This window comes from Chrysemys picta, chromosome 9, assembly GCF_011386835.1.
Source record: "Chrysemys picta bellii isolate R12L10 chromosome 9, ASM1138683v2, whole genome shotgun sequence".
Classification (NCBI taxonomy): domain Eukaryota; kingdom Metazoa; phylum Chordata; order Testudines; family Emydidae; genus Chrysemys; species Chrysemys picta.
In genome coordinates, this window is record NC_088799.1 from 98776831 (window position 1) to 98796774 (window position 19944).

Sequence of the window (19944 nt, forward strand, 5' to 3'; positions counted from 1 at the left end):
TACTTGAGGAGGTAATGGTGATACCGCCCAAAAACAATCCGAGTGTTATCTCCATGGTAATCTAAAGAAGTTCATTGCTGTCCTTTGGATTTTATTAGATTTTTTTTCAACAGAGAAAATTTGCTCGCCTACGCAGCGTGCCTGAAATAGACTAACGTTATCTCCAGTCTTAAGCAGGGGTCTCACTCGAACAGAGCTGAGTTATTTCACATAATGAGAATTCATCATCATTTTAAAGTTCACATTCCTTGTCTCCCCATCCCCAGTGCTGATAATTCTGAGCCTACTTATGATTTAAGTAATGAAACAATTTTCCTTGGGCTTTTCTGCGAAACAGTTTTGAGGAGGTTTTTTAAGCCAGGAGACGAATGGAAAAGAGCAAACGAGGACTAAAAACGGTGATATTGATACAATTACCCCCCAAAATTTCACACTATTGTTTTGTTTAGTTTAAATGAATTTTTTGTCTTGAAAAAAGTTGGAATGAACCAAGAGGGTATTTCAGCGATAGCTAATGTGTATTTTGTTGAGCCCGTAAACTGGAAACCAAAATCCAGTCTTCCTTTTCCACAAAGCTAATATCTTTTCAATTTATTTCATTTTCATTAAGCTCTCAAATGTCAAAGGAGGGAGGCTGGATAAGAACAACAAATCCAGTAGTTTTTATGACATTTGATTGATCGTGTCACGTTTCACCCAGATCCACATAGGTTTCTACTCTTCTCTCTCTTTAACATTCATTGCTTTGCAGAGCTATTTTTCACTGACATTTGGATCTGTCATGTGCAGTCGTTACAGGTGCTGAAAGCAATGCACGCTGCAGGCCAGGTGAACCAAGGCCAACTCTGAGCTGCTTTCAAATCTGAGTCCCATGCGGTAGAGTTGGTGACACCCCTTTAGGATGCAGCCAATTATCCCAGCTCTCTAAGGCAAGATTGGGAGTCCTCGAAATCTAGTTTAAACCTTCAGCAAACACCTCATGGTAGATGTGTAGTCATGTTACTTAATGCACTACTGGAAGGCACTCCGATAGGATGGTGATCAGCACGATATAAGAACCTGTGTTGAATAGAATGAAAGCTGGTCATCATGCATCATAAAATTCTGCTGTTCTTTAAAACAATTGTTGGTGTTTTGACATTACAGGTTAAAAGAAATAATATCGATTTGTTCAGAATGTTGGCAGAACTCCGCACTTGGTCTGGTTTTAAATAAATGAGTTAAGAAGCTAACAGGCAAATGTAATAATTTCAGTTGTGTTATAAACTTTTAGTGTACCATACCGAGTCCCCTGAATCGCAGATTATTTCTCTTGGGGCAGTTGCACCCAAATACTTTATTTTGACTTGTTTTAATGGAGTTCTGACATTCTAGGTGAGAGAGCCAGGAGGGGACTTTTTACAGTCACACAGATGTGTCCGTTTCCAACATATTTTTGTTTGCATTATGCATTTAAATTTACCACATCGAGAGAGATTACCGGGCTACATGTAAATCATGTAAGCTTCTTGGAGCTGAAAATCAGCCTTCACAAATAATGAATGTTCTACGCAAAGGAGGATGTGATGGATGTATCCTAGACATGGATCCAACTGGCCTGCACTTTCCCAACATGGAAAAGCATTTTACTTTCACCTATTGGAAGTGAATATAGAGAACTGTAGATGTATGGCATGTAATAATAATACCACCTAGCTCCTTTCCTCAGTAGATCTCAAAGTACTTTACAGTCTCCCTGTTTTACAGATGGGGAAACTGAGTCATAGAGTGGTGACATGACTTGTATGAGGTCAGCCAGAAGCCCAGTGGTGGAGCCAGGAATAGAACCCTGCTCTCCTGATCCAGTGCTCTGCCCTCTAGGCCACACTGCCTATTTACCCTGGTCCTGAACCTGTTCTAATGACAAAGTTCCTATTAGCATCAGCAGGGCAGGATTGAACCCTTATACACTATTGGCCTGATTCTGCACATGTCACTCATATGAGTAAGGCTTTGGAGAATCCAGCGCTAAAGAATTATTCTTTCCTTTCTTCGACAAAGGCATACCTTATTTGGCTGTGATTGGCACATCCCTTCTGGGAAAGCCCCCATTAAAAGTCCACGCAGCAGTGACTGGGCTCCAACCTGTTGCTCTGACCACAGTAAAATTCTGATCCCCACCCTCTTTCTTTCCCCGTTATTGTAGTCCCTGCTTGCAGATCTGCTGAGTCTTATTCATTTGCAGGAAGTCGCCTTCGTTTTGCATTAATTTTAAGGCTGTTTTGATTACTCTTCCTCGTATGAAGGAGTCTTTGGCTATGCCTTGCAGTGAGACATTTAAAATCTCACTTGTAATAATTAAAAAAAATTCTTCCGCATGCAAATCATTCCACCTTGGGACAGCCCTTCATTTTTTGCCGACAGCTGTTACAAGTCTTTAGCCAGGAGCCCATGCGCTCTGTGGCACAATGGAACAAAATTCTGCAGCAAGCACCCCTCAAGTCAGTGGCAATGATCATTTATTCTATCTCCATGAAATACCCTTCATTCCCGGTGCCCTTCCTCCCCCCGCCAGCACCCAGGCATGAACACAGCTGTTGCTCAGAGTTGAAAATACTCATTTCTGTAAAATTAACCCATGATGAATTTAGAGGATGGGTTTTGTCCTATACTTTCCAGATGGCTCCTCTCCATTTGTTGGTCTTGCCTCCCATAAAGTCATCCAGGCAGCCCAGCTCAAAATCTCCTTCCCCCGTTTCTGCTGGGCAAGAGGAGAGCATGGATCCAGTTACAGCAAGTTATCTCGCAAGCCCCCTGGGCCTTGACTTCTGCAGTCTAGATGGCCACTCTACATTTCCGGCTCCCCCACTCCCTGGCTGCAAGCTTGATTCCAGCTCCAGCTACCCAACCCTCTGCTGCCTGACTTCATAGATTGCTAGATGAAGTATGCACTGAAGTCCAATTTGACTCCTTGTGGGAAAGCGGGGCAGCAACAGACAGCTGCAGGTAGGTCACAGTAGGGCAGAAAGCCCAAAACCAAAATGCCAGGTGCTCAGATGCAAAGAACGGTGAATTCTACACGCATAGAACCTCAGCGTAAGCAGAGTCCGGAGTGAGATGAATGGGGCAGTTTGCACCCCTCAGGGCTAATCTTTCACGCTCTCTGCAGGCTCAGAAGATGATATTCCATCAGTTTTCACTTGGTTCACATTTTCACAGTCATATCCGCACCCATAAGGGCTAGAAGCGTATATAATTTTAAAAGAAATCTGAGATTTCAGAGCACGATTCTATGGTAAATGATGGATCGCAGAGTACACAGGGCCTTGTCTGTAGCCAGTGAGAGTCTTTACAGTTTGGGGAAGAATTTCTGGGGACAGGAGTTTTCCCAGCTTTAATTTTGCCTCATGAAATCGGGGGTTGTTTGGAGGTAAATGGAGGAAGAATTTGTTCCCTAATCTAGGCACTGGGAGAGATTTGACGGCTTGTCAGATAGATACAAAGGAAAACATCTTCGGAAAGTGGACATGTTTGTGTGTTGCAGCCTAGGCTGGCCTATAATTATCAATAACTTACACAGTAAGGCATACGGATGCAGCCTAGTGCCGCCTTAGTGTTACAGCTATTGTTTAGTGTCAGTTTATATTGAACAGCGGCCACAGCAAATAGCCTGTCTCCCTTAGGCATTACCTAGTTTTTTCATTATATCAGGTATTATGTCCTAGCCTCACGCCGTGTAAACTCACATGGAAATTCTAGTAGTGATATTTGGCATTATCTTGTCCTAACACAAACTGACAATGATAGAGCGTAATGGAAAAGAATTAATTCTGGGTTGGCTTTTTGAGGCTTTTTCCATAATGCCTGTGCGGCTAAGGGAGTACTGTCGTTTGTTACTGTGTGCGAATAACGTCTCAGGCACCGTATCTGTGGCATCATTCGTGTACATTTGAATAAGGGAGAGTTTCCATGATTCTATCTATCGGTGTTCGGTATACAAGAGACTCTTATGTGTCTTTCCACGCTGATTACTCACAGTGCTATGTAAACGAGACGTACTGTCTGCAAGGGCTTCATCTGAAGGGAAGGCCAATTTCAGGAGTAAATTTTGTATGACATGGGAGTCAGGCTAACTCTGTAGCATGTGCTGACGTACTAGCTCACACAGCATACCCCCAAGGAGGTGTGGCCGGCGGCCAAGTTGCTCCTCTTGCCTCATGAGAGCCTATGTGTGTGCTGCCAGTGCATGCCAGTTTCTGGGGTGCATGTATGCTCTGTGACTCAGGGAAGCAGCAGCGTGTACCTCAGAGTGAGGCACCCAAACCTGCCCTGCGATGGCAGGCTTCCTCTGGCAAAATACACACAGCATGGCACGCGGCCCACTCTCCCTTTGCCAAGCGCAGCAGGATGACTTACTCTGAAAACCATCCCTCGCAAATGTCCTTAGCAGATCCATTGACAGATTCCTTCCAGCATTTCCCTTGGAGTCCGTATACACCGCTTCCTGGTGAAAATCCCGACTCAGACTGCAGGCTGACGGCACTAGAAAGAAGAGCGTCAATGGAAGAGCGAGTTTCAGAATGCGGTTTGTTCTATTTTTATTGGCAGAGCAGAGGTGTGAGGAGAGATGCTGGGGAAGGAGAACCACTGGCTCTTCCGTTCTTTTCTTTGAGTTTCAGCCATGACCATCTAAATGCCCTGAATCCCAGCAGCACCAGCTGACCACTGTACGCGTGTGCGGACACGCTCTGCCAGCAAAACGTATAATAATGCTGCGGTTTGCACTTACGAAGCACCTTCCTAAGACGTTCTCAAAGTGCTTTAGGGACGTGAAAGCCTAAACCAGCGATACTCAGACTGACACGCCAAAGCCACAAGTGGCTCTTTAATGGGTCTCCTGCAGCTCTTTGCAGCACGATATTAAAACACTGTGTGATTTAGTTATTAACCAATCTAAGTGATTAACCAATCAGGATGCTTTTTCTGTATTATCAACCAATTGTAGTTGATAAAATACGAATACTTGGTCAGTCATTTTGCAGTGAGAATTATATATATAAACTAAGTATTTCCTGTCATACTGTTTCAATATGAATATACAGTACTATGGTAAATGGAGCAATGAGTTCACCCCATTCTGGTCCTTGTGAGTAATGTTGATCGTTAATTTGGCTCCAGGACCACCGAGGTCTGAGTATCTCTGGCCTAAACTATGTTGCCTTTACTTGAATAAGAATTGGGTGTCTCTAATGTGTGAGGTCTTCTGAAAATCTAGCTGCAAGTCAGGAATCCTCACAACTCTCTTGTAAAGTGACTATTAGAGCTGTGCAGGAAATGATTTCTATCTTTTCCCCCTGCACACAAATTTTTAAAATGTCAGTGAAAAATGTTGCTGCTTTGTGGAAGCCTAAAACTTAAAACTTCATGTTCGCTGAAAACTAAAAGTTTTCAGTTCCTTAAAAAGTGGAGGGGGAAATTCTGAAAATCCAAATATTTTTGTTGAAAAATAATCAGGTCATTTAAAAATTGTGTTTTTGACAGAAATGCCATTTTCCTGTGAAAAATCTTTTCATCCTAAAAAGTTCCACTAGCAGTAGTATTTATGCGCAATGTACAGATCGGGAAAGCGGAGCATGGAACTCTTCAATGTTTCAAGGTCAAACAGAGTGTGTGTGACACAGGCAGGAAGAGAACCCAAAAGTCTTGGGACTGGTATACATGGGAGACATTCCTTTAAAATCAATGGCACTCTGCCCATTTACACCAGTAAAGAATTTGGCCTGTGGTCTCCAGTCCCTTTTTTAAACCCTAGACACTTCCTCCTTTAAGAAGGACATTTTAAAACTTGCTGTTTTCCCCAAGTCTTATTGATACACTCCCAGAATTTAGGGTCTGTATTAAACACTGGTAGGCTGCAAATTTTCTTGTAACTAAACATGTCCATTTGGGGATTGTTGGGCTGAAAGGGAATTTAAAACTGTTTTTTTTTTTTGCTTCTACCTTTGTAAATAACTCAATAATTTATTTCAAATCGGTGGTTTGGTTTTAAATTACCCTCAGACAATGATCATAAATACCAAAATTCAGCCTGAAGCAGATTGGAGTTTTACAGCCATGTAAAAAAGCATTGTAAATAAAATTCAATATGGCATTATGTAGTTCTAACCCTGCATTTATGCCACAGTCTAAAGGAGACTCTATGGGTTATGGTATCAGCTCCTGTCGTTTTTCATAACCCGTCTTTACCCCATTTCTTTTTGATCCTACAGCGGGAATTGCCGATACAAAATACTTGGTTCAAACAGTGGTAAAATTCCTCTGCCAAACAACAATAGCAAAAAATTGAGCCAAGACTGAGCTCTGCTTATTTCTTTAATTTGCCAGTCTACGTACCAACTTCAACATTATTAAAATATAGGCCTCTCTGGCTGTAAATATTGAAAATATTATTGATTATTCTGAGGAGAAATGCTAGCAGAGAATTAAAAGCAGTTTAATTTTGAAAGTACAGTGTTTGGGCCCGATCCTGAAGACATTTATTACCAAGTGCAGTGTTGCCGTTGTGAGGAGAGCTAGTGAGGGAAATATGTAGTTCAGTTACTGAAGCTAATGGAATGACTACTATACTGGGAAGCTGTGTGGCCTAGTGGTTAGAGCACAGTATGGCCACTCAGGAGATCTTTGGTTCTATTCATTGGCTCTGTTTCTGGACCTTCTGGGTGACCTTGAGCAGGTCACGTCACTGCTCAGTGCCTCAGTTTCTCCATCTGCAAAATGGGGATAACAATACTGATTTCCTTTGTAATGTGCTTTGATATCCGCTGATGGCAAGCACTAGATAAGAGCTAAGTATTAGAATTAAGTGTTTGCAGGACCAGAGCCACTGTGAATAGTTGTAATGATTATACATTACTCATCTAACTCATATAATTATTTGAAAAGATTAACTTTGCTATTTGTGTCCTTTTCTCTCCTAGCTTTGTTTAACCTCATACCCGTGGGCTTACGAGTGGTGGCTATTCAAGGGGTTCAAACAAAATTGTATTTGGCAATGAACAGTGAAGGATACCTATACACATCAGTAAGTAACCACTTTCATTTTTTTCTGATTTAAAGTTCAGTGACCCTGATTCTAATCCATATCGATGGGAACATTCGCGTGATTTGAAATGTAATACGCAGGTGATGTCTTGGATTTAGAGCATTACACGTTTCTGCAATGAATGGAAAGCAGTGTCTGGAATAAAATCTGTGTCTTTTATAAGAAATAAGTGATCACCCCAACCTCACCCCCCACCTTGTAAGAAAATACAGCTGTGAAGATCACTTTAAACTATTGTTTTGTGCGTGTGAGAAAACCAAACATTTCCTTTATGTTTGCTGTGAGATGTCACTTTACCCCTTGTCTCACGTATGGTGAGAGTCTGAACAAGTCCGTTAAGGGTGGACATCACGACTAGAGACAGGCCTGAAACGTATCGGTGGTCCTAATGGCTCATGCCATTGTAAAATTAGCTCATGTCAGTATTGTATTCTCCCATTAGTTGTTATGCCAATGACCCCATCTGTTAGATTATTGGAAGCAATATTTTCTTATATTTGAATCCCAACGGGGCCACCCCTTCTTGCTGGTAGTATTATTATGCCATGAACACACGTTTTAAAATACAAAGTCATAGATGTCTCACAGTCATTTAACACTGCTGTATTTTTCCACTGAGAATTTCCGCACTCGTTCTTAATGTGTCTGCTTTCATTTCTGATTTTTATTTTAAATGTTTGGGACTTTCTTCTCTTGAAAGAAAAGACAAGGGTTTAATCATGTCCCCATCCATATAGTCCTAGAGCAGATGGGAGGAAGTCAGGGGCCTCCTTGCTGGACCTGGAAAAAGGCTGCCCAGAATTGCAATTCCTGCCTATTATTTTAAATGGTTTTCTGCTCCCCTGTTGTTTGTAGTGTTCCCTTCAGCAAGGGACAGACAGACTGACTACATGGGAAGCTGTGAAAATGACTCTATCCTTTGGGCTAGGTTCTCAGGGGGTGAAAAAGGACACAGCTCAACTGCGTTCAAAAGAGCTGCACTGATCTATACTAGCTGAGGGCCTGCCCCAAAGCACTGTTGAATTCCCAAAGCAAACACATTGGGAGGAACATAGAAGTTCATGTTTTCTGTTCCCTAATTTCTTCTCATTATAGTTACCTGTAAGTATATGGTTCTTACCCACGAAAGCTTATGTTCCCAGTACTTCTGTTAGTCTCAAAGGTGCCACAGGACCCTCTGTTGCTTTATATAGATACATTGTGTTTAGAGGGAAATGACATTAGCATGGATGGTGTCATTTAATATTGAAAGAGAAGATGGTGGCCTAGGTCATGATCATCTCTTTCTAGCTCTACTAGCACTGAAACAACCTCAGACAGGCACTCACAACTTGCAGAAACATGCTTTAAACTGTATTGCCAAGGTTTACAGACTGGTTTGGAAAGCAATAGTCCATAGACTAAACAAACAGCCTGTTAACTTGCTCTACCGGTTCATCAGACCTGGCACTGCCCTCTGTGGAGAATTGTTAGTAATAATTTATTCGCCAGGCTTGGCACTGAATAGTACCTTTCAGCTGCAATGTACAAAGCACTTTACAAACATTGGGCCTAATCCAAAGCCCATTAAATGGAAGTCAATGGAAAGACTACCATTTACTTCAATGGGTGTTGGATCAGGCCAATTAATTTTTACCCCACTGAGAGGTAGGTAAACATCATCAATGTTTTATAAAGGGATAAAGTAAGATTCAGCAAGGTAAAGTGCTTTTCCGAAGGTCACACAGGGGCACTCTGACATTTGGGTCTAGAAACCAGGAGTCCTGAGTCTCCGAGGCCAATACCTTGCGCTAACCACTATCAGAACTGACTCAAACTTTGGTTTCTTTTCAGCTGTTGGCTGAAATTCTCTTCATGTTGTGTTTCAATTCTGTGTGATCTGTTCTGTACTGATGAGTTCTGTGGCAATCAAGCTGACTTGGTTTTCTCTGAATATTTTGCATTTCAAGAAAATACTTTTCTACCATTAACCAGTTATTGGCAGGGTTAATGAGAAATTTATTTCTTGTTCCAGTTTGATGGCTTGTTTAGCTCCATTTCTGGTCTGTTGCGTAGCAATTACTAGGTCTAGCTTTCAGTCTGATGAGGTTTTAGAACTATGATCTCTAATTGGGACAAGAGAATTGTTTCGTTGTGAGCCACTGATTTGAAATCATGACCGAGGTGGATTTGCACCATGAGGAAATCTACCGTGTATGATAAGTCGGTAGATAGCAGATATCCACGGTTGAGTGTCAGACTTTTCAAGATCGTTTGTCACGTCTGTAAGTTACAGCAAAAAAGACGCCTCTAATGTAATTATAAAAGCTCCTCAGGGACAAGAGATTGACTCAGCTAAAAAGAATGATAGTTGGTTAAAATATATATATAAGTGTGCACACATGCTGTAGGCAGGCTAGTGAGACTGAAAATGATAAATACAAAAGGAAACCTTCACAGTATTTTACATGGTGCATTTCTGATATCACCCTTCATCCTGTCCTTATTCCACCACATCTATTAATTCGCACTGGAGAGAAATTTTTTTGCCGTATGACAGAAAAGCGCTGGGTTTCAAATCCCTGTTCTCTCTCTGGTTTCCCATTGAAGTCAATGGCAGTGGTGTGAGTGCATCTCCAAGGATGATCATACCCTTAAGATTTTATTTTGAGAGATCTTATCAAAAGGTATTTGAAGCTGTAATGGCCTCCCTCTGAGCTGATACTCATGTGCCAGTGGAAGATAAAAGCAGTGGGCTCGATTCACTTTGTGTTCCACCAATTTTCTGCTGGTATAATTTGATTTCAGTGGCCGTACACCAGTGTAATCCTGGTCTAACAGCCTGGTGAATCAAGCCCAGCTTTTTTTGTGCAGTAGCAGTTTTTGATTTTTATTTTTTTACTGTGGCTGACCACAGCATGTGCCAAACTCCAGTTCTTCGAGTCTCTTTGCACCTGTGGATTTCTTGCATGCTTTTGTCTTCTTGAATGAAAGGGTAAAAAATACTTTCAGGTATGCATTTGTCAGAAGTTGAGTCGTGGGGTGTTCCTCTGCCCTCTGAAAGTGACTGGGGCTGAACTGAGATGGCTCCCAGTGGCACAAAGCAGCGGCCGAGTGAGGCTCATAAAAGGAGAGGCATGTATTTGCTCAGTTCAAAGAGTGCAACATAGTGCAGGAACTCGGAAAACGTTATTCCCTCTCCACCACCAAAGCACTCCAAATTCAAAATGAGAATCCAGCAGTCAAGGATTTTCACTGAGCCATGACACCAGTGTTTTAAAAGTCATTTTCAGGGAGGACAGTAAAATGCAAGTTTCCTTCTAATTCCAAGTAGCAGAATTGTCAGCCAAAATCCAAGTCTGGGGTTTTTCATGTTCCCGTGATTTGTGGGAGAGTGTTGCATTGTTGACAATATAGAGACACCTGCAGTCTGCCTCTCCATTGTTTTAAGTTAAGTCTCAGTATGTTACGAGCTTGGAGCTTGTGAATTTAAATATAGATTCATAGATTCTAGGACTGGAAGGGACCTCGAGAGGCCATCGAGTCCAGTCCCCTGCCCTCATGGCAGGACCAAATACTGTCTAGACCATCCCTGATAGACATTTATCTAACCTACTCTTAAATATCTCCAGAGATGGAGATTCCACAACCTCCCTAGGCAATTTATTCCAGTGTTTAACCACCCTGACAGTTAGGAACTTTTTCCTAATGTCCAACCTAGACCTCCCTTGCTGCAGTTTAAGCCCATTGTTTCTGGTTCTATCCTTAGAGTCTAAGGTGAACAAGTTTTCTCCCTCCTCCTTATGACACCCTTTTAGATACCTGAAAACTGCTATCATGTCCCCTCTCAGTCTTCTCTTTTCCAAACTAAACAAACCCAATTCTTTCAGCCTTCCTTCCTACATCATGTTCTCAAGACCTTTAATCATTCTTGTTGCTCTTCTCTGGACCCTCTCCAATTTCTCCACATCTTTCTTGAAATGCGGTGCCCAGAACTGGACACAATACTCCAGCTGAGGCCTAACCAGCGCAGGGTAGAGCGGAAGAATGACTTCTCGCGTCTTGCTCACAACACACCTGTTAATACATCCCAGAATCATGTTTGCTTTTTTTGCAGCAGCATCACACTGTTGACTCATATTTATCATATCATGTGACTATTGTTTGCTACAGTCTTTATTTCACAAATTCTATAAAGTCTGTTGCAGTTTTGTGAACAACCCTGTCATTTCCTCATAACGGCTGTGTGAACACATCCATTTCCGTATGTAACCCAAGTAAGTGTTTCTTGCTCGCAGGAGCCCATGTTTTCAGTGCCAGCCATGGGTTTGGTGCAGGGCTCCGCCAGAATTCCTGATGGAGGCTCAAGTTGCTCCACAGTGTGCATGATCCTGCCTTTTAAAACATCCCAGCCATGCAGATCTAGGAGGGGCCATGCCCAGGTGTGGGCAGCTCATGAAGTGTGAGTGTTTTCCATATAAAGGCTTGAGGGAACCTAGGCTGTGCACGTCATGGGCCCCTTATCACCGCCTATGAGATATTTGGTGCCCTCAACCGTCACAGTGTCTCCTGGGAGTGGAAGGCTCTGCACCTTGCAGGATGGTTGTAGGATGTTGGTAGGTGATGGGTTAATAGAGTATTCTTCAGGTTTGTTTTGTTAGGTGTACCAGGATGTACAATTGAGGTAACATCCCTGCTGTAAGGCGTTTGACTTCAGCATTTCCTGACTATTTGATTATAACAGAACATCCTTAATGCAGAGTTAACATGAGTTTCTTTTAATGCATTTAATAGAAACACTTTGAAATAATTCATAGCGCTCCATTTCATGTATAATTTACCTGTACATAGCATCTATCTACCGTATCCTACATATTTTACCTAGATCATCATACACATAGGTACGGTAACTGCACTGCAAGTAAATACGATCTAATGCATTCATGTTGATTATGGCCAACAGAAATGAAATGTGATTACATTCTTAGAATGATTTTTTTTAATTGGTTTTAATATACTGGAGAAAAGAGACATTTGCCCATAACGAATTTCTTGCAAAGAGCATTTTTCCACCTCAGGGAAATAGTATGAACCGACAGAGAGGAGAAACAATCAAAACCTTCCTCTCATTAAATCTGCATGTCAATATAAATCATGTTCCACCAATAATCCTCAAGTACAGAATAGGCTGTGACACAGTAACGCCTCCGAAAAGATAGCTTCTTCGAGACTGCAGCCGTGAAATTTCCTTTTCATAACACCTAATTCTTAGCTAAAGAAATGTGCGACTTCCTTACTGTTCTTACTGCTGCTACAGATTCGAATGGTCTGGCAACACGGCTCACCTGTCAGCTTTCTAGTGCTAACCACAGTTGAGTGGATTCTAACCGCAGGGACAGAGCTGCGCCACTTGGCTGCCAGGTGCAGAGGCCCAGCCCCTTCGTGTCAGTCCAGTGGTGAAAGGGAGCTAGAATGGAAGGAGAAATGGCCGTTGGGGAATTAGCCCAACATAAGGAGGCTCCTAAGCTGGCACAAAACCAGCCTGGACAGACAAATGCTTTCCAGCAGCTCAAGATGCTCAGAGCCCCGAGGCTGGTCTAACATGCCAGGGGCCGGACCAAGAATGTGGAAGGCAAAAAAGGGCTTTAAAGTTGCCTTTGTCCCCTCCCCCTTTGTCCCTCCCGCCCCCTTGTTGCTGCACTGCTCAGGAGGAATGGGCCATCTGGCCCAGAGCTTGCCATATATTGTGTGGTCCCCCGCTCCATGAGGTAGGATGCTCCCTGGAGTGGGGTTACTACCTGGAGTGGAGCAGTCCCCAGCAGCATGCATCCTTACTGAGAGGGGCTGTGAATGGGGGCCAGGAGGTGGGGGAGGCGGGAGGGGAGAGAGGTGGGAGGCTTCTGCTCACCAGCTACTAGCCCCTGGTGGATTCACGGAGTCTGTAGATGTGGGGAGACAGATGCCCTGCTAGTTCCATGGAGAGGAGGGGGAGGGATGGTAGAGTGGAGGTCCTGCCCTCCACTGGAAGAATCACGAGGAATCTCTGTAAGCTGAAACCCCTGGTGCTTCGCTGCTTTCCTGAGCCAGCTCTCAAATCCAGCGAGGTGCGGCTGAGCACTCTCTCTCGTACTGCAGCCACTGGGAGATGCACATCCTGAGAGCCTTGGCGGATCAGGCTCTTTACTAGAAGCCGATGTTCCCGGGAATGATGAGAAAATGGCTGTGTAATAAACTCTTGGCTACAGAGTGGGTCCTGCAGAAGTCAAGAATCTTACAGCTGCTTCAATCATAGAATGTGTGACTACCATCCTCTTAAAGTGACATCAGTTCACAGAAATCAAGGGAACGTTCATGAGTTATAGAAAGTAAGACTGGCTCAATACTGTGTTACTGGAGCGAAATCTGGAAAAGAATCCACCAGAAAGAGATTGTTGGGTGGTACATTTAAAACTACTTCTTGCAACTTTGAGTCAGTAACTAAATTCTTTAAAGTAAATAAATAAGAGCAAACGAGAGACATTTGGAGCAGAGTAGAGAAAAAAATCACGAGAAGGAGAAAGGATCAGACCAAGGGAAAAGATCAGTTTTTCCAGTAAAAATTTTACTAAGACAAACACTTTTTCTTTTGCACTTTCTTTCACTAATCAATTTAGGATCAGTGCAAGAATCCAAAATTTAGAACAGGTCAGTGAGTTTACTATACCTGTGGCTATAATACTAGCATAATAGCCTTTTTTCTAGCAGAGCAGAGGGCTTACGTAAGTAAACATATGGGACTTTTAATTTTGTATGCTCTGGGGAGGCTACAGTGCTACACTGTTGCTTTCCTCGAAAGTCCCCTGCCTTCTGATTTCTGCAATTTTATCTAAAGTGGCAGTGAAAGTTGAGCTATACAGTTCTTCTGCCTCATCTCAGTCCAGTGGGTAACTAAGCAAACCAGGCTCGATAATTGGTGGAGTACAGGTCTGTTAATCTAAAACTCAGGGAGAAATAGAGTTGCATGTGAATAGCAATAAACGGGCTGTGCTTTAGAAGGCTGGTTCTCCTCTCACTGATTCTGGTGTAACTCCACGGACTCCAATGGAGATATTCCTGATTAATACCAAAGGGTGAGCCAATTCAGGCCCTATGACTTCACTCCCAAAGCAAAGAGGGTTGTCACTTCTAACTGTGCAAAACCACTAGAATTGCTGTGTAGTGTCACCGGTCAGTGTGAGCCCAGATGCTACGCAAAGTAGTGATGGGTGAACTTCAAATGTTTTGTGAGTTTGGTTTGAATCAGCTCCCTAAAGCAGTTAAGTTTATCCAAACCATATCTGAGCTATCTAATGAGTCTTCCAAATTGGGCTAGAAATCTCAAAAAACAAACAACAAACAAACAAACAAACAAAAAAGGCTTCCTTGAAACCTTCCAGTACTTAGTCTCAAGTGAGGTTGGAAAAGCCTACCATATTTCAGCACTTAGATTTCTTGTCCCAGATGGAGCCAATAAATACAGAGGCGAATCAAAATTAAAAACACTTTTTCCTAAATGTTCATTCTGTTGACTTGCCAGAAAGGTTTGAAAGGTTTTAGTTCAAGTTTGGGGCAAAGGTTCACATCAGTTCTTATTAATTCAAACCAGTAGGCCCAAACCTAATGAAGACTTGGATTCATACCTTCCTGTCCTAGAGGAGCATCTGCTGCCATCCGAGCCATATTAACACTAACAGAAGGCACACGAAGCTCAAAGTAAGTAAGTGAATGATCTGAAAAAGGACAGAGCCAAAGAAATTCCAGTAAGTGAAACAGACACATTTCCAAGCGAAGAGATTTTTCCCTTCAAATGTATAACTCTAGTGGTGTGCCAAACATATCTGAGGATAGTAATTGAACGTAACCCTTTCTTGTGTATATCCCACCCCATAATATTTGAGTTTTAGGACTGGATCCTGCAAAGCTCACTCATGAAGTAATCCTTACCTAAGGAAGTAGTCCCATTGGCTATTTGCTATAGCAAAAATTATGTATGCGAGGAAGAAGATTTGGACAGAAATTGTCAACAACCATTAATTTTCAATATAATGTCTCTACGTGTCTTAATAAATTAGAAAATTTACCAAGCATTTGAGAGACTGATGAAGCTCAATGAATAGAATAAGATGAGGTAATATTCTGAAAGGGAGGGAACTGCAAGTCCAAAACCAAAGTGACTGAAATAAATCCGCTCCCCTGATGAAGAATGGGGCGGGGCTGCACTCTTGCAAACACATCTGATCTGATTCTCCCAGCCCCCAGGTGTTAATACATCACACGTCTCTGTTAAAACAGACATTTAAAGAGTGATATGTGAGCGACACAGGAAAAGTAGGTGCTTCATCTTTTGTGCACACATGGAGACTCCCTCTGGGAAAGGTTCCTGCATGATGTTCAAGTCACTTAAATAACACCTGTTGGCACTAGTGCAAGTCATCAGATATCCATGGTCTGATTTTTCTCCCCTATTAACTTCAGATGGAGTATTGAGTGATCAAGACTAGTAAAAAAAATTAAAAAATCAAGCTCCCTGTGTTACGTTTTTGCAAATTACAGCTGCAACAAGTTCACTTTATCCTAACTCTCGACGGCTGCTAATAGAATCTGCAGTTCCTTTAAAAGCGCCATTGAAATGATCATGGGCTGAGTCGTTTACTAAAATCAGTTTAATACACAAGAATAAAAAATTACAGCAGAAAGTGCATAACCATAATCTGGTTTACTAACTCAAACCTGGAAGCCTGTATCAGACTGCATCGAAACATCACAGTCATCTAACACTGTGAATTTTTCCTCCAATATCAGACCCTCTTCCATGCTTAGACCCTCTTTAGATTTCCTGAAAAAATGTAATGTAACATAAAAATACTATCACAATCCAGCTACTTGTGATTCAGAAACTCCCCCTGTGCAGTCATGTCCAACACCATGGATCAAACGATCTCTGGAACAACCTCACGCCATTGTACGTTTTCAGAACCAAAAATCTAAAAGAGGGACATTACAAAAGACCAATTTTAAAATGCTCAATCCTGTTGGGATACCAAAAGTTCAGTAGGCCACGTCCCCATGCCACCCAAAGGTAAAAGACTGGATGTATTTTGTTAAATCATTTGCAAAACTAAAACAATGTAGGCCTGATCCTTATTTACACGAAAGTCCCTCTAAACTGCCATGGGGACCCAAAGTGGATGTAAATTCCAGTTACGTTCATTTAATGCCTCTTTACCTGGCCATAACAATATACATGAGACTTAATCCCTACTTATATTAGAATAGCCCCTAAGAATCTTAGTCCAGGCTCACAGCCCCTTTTGTGCTAAATGTGTGTGAACTTGTAACAAAAAAGACCCTGCTAGAGAGAGCTCACCATCTAAAGGACAGACAGGACGGAACAGGTGGACAAAACACACAACGGGGTGTGTTGGTGAATTGTGTGGGGTAATTATAAAACAGAATTTAGCAATAAAGCAGAAGCAGCAGCTGAAACCTAAGCTAGAAATAAATTATTTAAGTCCCCGATCCTTCAGTTGGATCCACACATGTGCAGATATCTCTCCACACAGATCTGATTGTTGGATCCAGGCTTCGATTTAAAATTTGGGCCAATCGTGCTCCTCCTGAAATAAATGGGACTGTTGCTTCAAAGGGACATGATTGGCATCTTCAGGATTACAGCAAAAGGTCCAGCCATCACAGATGACCTATACCATGGACGTGTGTGTGAAACACTCATTAGAGAGACAAGGGGAGTGGGGTAATATATTTTATTGGATCAACTTCTGTTGGTGAAAAAGACAAGCTTTCAAGTTGCACAGAGCTTTTGTCCAGATCTGGGAAAGGTACTTAGAGCATCACGGCTAAATACAAGATGGAACAGATCATTTAGCATAAGGAGTTACCATATTGTAAGAGCCCATTCAAGGTGAAGTGGGCTTTTAATACCTCCGCAGTTGTAGGAAAAAGGAAGGTTTGACACTCTGAGTACCCTTCCCAGACCTGAAGAAGAGCTCTGTGAGAGCTCGAAAGCTTGTCTCTCTCACCAACGGAAGTTGGTCCTATAAAAAATATTGCCTCACCCACCTTGTCTCTCTGAAATCATGAGATCAATACGGCTACAACAACACTGCAAAGAAAACACTCATTTACTTGCATGTAACGTACTGTTGATGGCAGAAGGCAAAACAATACTGAAAGCAATTGCGGGCTCTTCCCATATTAAAACGTTAGGATTGCAGAGTTGGGCAAACTGCTTACATATAAGAGGCAGACGTTTCCGAAGCCACATAACGAAAGCAACATTTACTAGTTCAAATGCAACATTCGTGGAGCTCTAAAGCTTTGTCATGACAACCAAGTATCATGATGATGTTCTAGTACATTAATGTGTGAACCATATTGCTAGTCCATTTGGGGGATGCTGAGTCTATGATTTAACTACCTGAAGCAGCCTGTTCCTATGAAAATACACTAAAATGGGTCATATTATTACAGATGAATGTGTGTACATGAATTTGCATTGTATATTTCCTTGCATATTAACAACTGAAGATATTAATATCAGCTTTCATCAGATGTAGTTGTATGAAACGGGTTATGCAAACAAGTTTTAAAGAGTTTCATTTCCTCACACGCACACACCCCTTAGGATTAAGTTCAAATGCAGTTTATCTGATGTTCATGAAAAGTTTCTGTTGTTTTGAGTTTTATCTTTTGGGACACTGTAAAGAATCAATTGTCATTTTTGAAAAATCAGAGTTTACACAATAGGGTCCAACATTGGGCAAAGGGTGTATTAGCATCAGGGAGTGGTGGTCCACAAAAGGATAAGAGACTACTGTTGCTATCAGCTGATGGAGTTGCTCCTTTAACTGAAGCCGTTGAGGTCTCCGCTTTTAGTGACGAAGGCATTGGATTTGGTAGCTTCTAATGGATTGTTGCAATAGCAACAGGGCTTTCTCATTTGTGTTCATCTTAAATTCTGGGATGGCACCATTTTGAATCGTGAATTCCTTTTCATTAAAAATGGCAGTCCTTCCTGTGAATTGATTATTATTGCCGAGAGATGTGGTTGTTTAACAGAGGGCCAGGAGAAAGAGGTACTGAAGCAAGATGGGCAGCTCTTGAACCTCAGTCATTTATTTGGCTGGACAGCACCCCTGGATAGGCACGTGTTTGTTTACATTTAAGTCACTTTCTAAAATATAGGTTTGTGTTAGCTGATGTATACTTGGCATGTGTCGTTTCATGAATCTGAGTATCCTAGTTTCTCCAATGTCTGCCATCCTTTTTGTTACTGTTATTCATTATTTGTATATTGTCTCGTGATCAGAATTGAGATTGGGGTCGCATTGTGCAAGTTGCTATGCAAACAAGTAGTATCAGACAGCATAGTAAGACGAGCAGTCTCTGCTCTAGATAGTTTACAGTCTAAATAGACAAGCAAGAGAGATGTTGAGGCAAAGGGTGTATTATCATCACCTTTTGGTGATGGAACTAAGACACCAAGTTGTAGATCATTTGTACATCAATATGCAATTTTCAATGCCCATAGGTAAGCATTTATGTCTTATAGATGCACACTTATTTCCTTAAATAATTATGCAATCTCTTGAATTTAATGCACAGGATTCATTTTGAAATATACAGTAGCTAACAATGCTAATGCTTTCCTATGAAGTAGTTCAGTGCAAACAGCACTGGGCAAGATGTTATGTATTTCATGAGAAATTCTTTCTTCAAGAGATTTGTAGTTTTTGACAATTGCTCTTTTGGAGGACTTCTAGTTGTTCAATTGTAAGGAAAGCTTTGGTATTCAAGACTATGCGTTAAATTAGCAACATGCTGTCTGTGCAATGCAATCAGAGTAGCAAAAATGCTCTGATAAACTCTACCACTTAGCACAGTTTACTATTCCCTATCACCTTTCTCGAGAAAGCAATGACTTTTGGTTGTGATGGACAAGCAAAGACTGGATACATCCTATGTGTTGCCACTTCCCTTGTGGGTGATGGTGTTAAATCCTACCCACCTTCCATGTTTTAGAAGGCCTAGAATAGAATTTGGTGGGGAAAATTAGGTTAAATGTACAGATTTTAGTGGGATGTAAATCTGAACAGATTTTGGCCTTGTGCCTATAAAAGAATAGCCAAGCAACGGGAGAAGGCACCAATGGAGTTTGTAGATAGCTATTTAAGAGTGTACTTAGTACATATCAACCAGGGATGGTTTAGGAATAATTAAATTAAAGCTGCAGGAACTAGACCCTCTTCAAGTCCCTTCTGACCCAAACCATTTTATGATTCTGGTTATTCCTCTGAATGCAATCAGAGCCATTCAGTTGATTCCATTTTACTGTAGGAAGATTATCCGGAGTAGGATGCTGAACGTGTTATCTCATTTGTACAGAAATAGGCTAAGATTTTCAAAACTGGGTGCTAAATCCTTGTGTAGGTAACCAAAATCAGAGACCTGATTATCAATTTGCATTGCTCCATTTGCAGCCATGTTGACTACATACTTCCAGAAACTTGTTCTTGAGATGGAGATTCTTGCAGCTATAACTCAGAACACCTGAAAGTATTCTATGCAAATTGTTAATTTCTAGCACATTAGTGCATTCCTAGTCGAACTGAGAAGCAAGCTAACACTGATATTTCTTTGCTGAGAGTTACTAGTAGTGTGTGTCTCATTTAAGAGGCATTTTAGAGTGCCTATAAGAAAAGTCCTAGAACACTGAGCAATAATTTTGAAGAGCTGCAGAGCTCAGTGCTAACTCCTAGATGAACCTGTCCTATGATCCTACATCATCCCCTGAGCCGGAATGAAGACAGAAATAAAAGAACAGGAAGCAAACACAAACTAATGCT

At 41.7% G+C, this 19944-nt stretch overlaps 1 protein-coding gene across 10 annotated transcripts in view; it reads left to right on the top strand.

Annotated features, from left to right (window-relative positions):
* FGF13 (fibroblast growth factor 13) overlaps positions 1 to 19944 on the top strand; it is a 339123-nt gene that overhangs the window by 256732 nt on the left and 62447 nt on the right. For all 10 annotated transcript variants that reach the window (XM_065556731.1, XM_065556730.1, XM_065556727.1 and 7 more), the window contains one exon: positions 6957 to 7060. In XM_065556731.1, coding sequence (XP_065412803.1) covers positions 6957 to 7060 — 104 coding nt within the window. The remainder of the gene's footprint in view (positions 1 to 6956; positions 7061 to 19944) is intronic.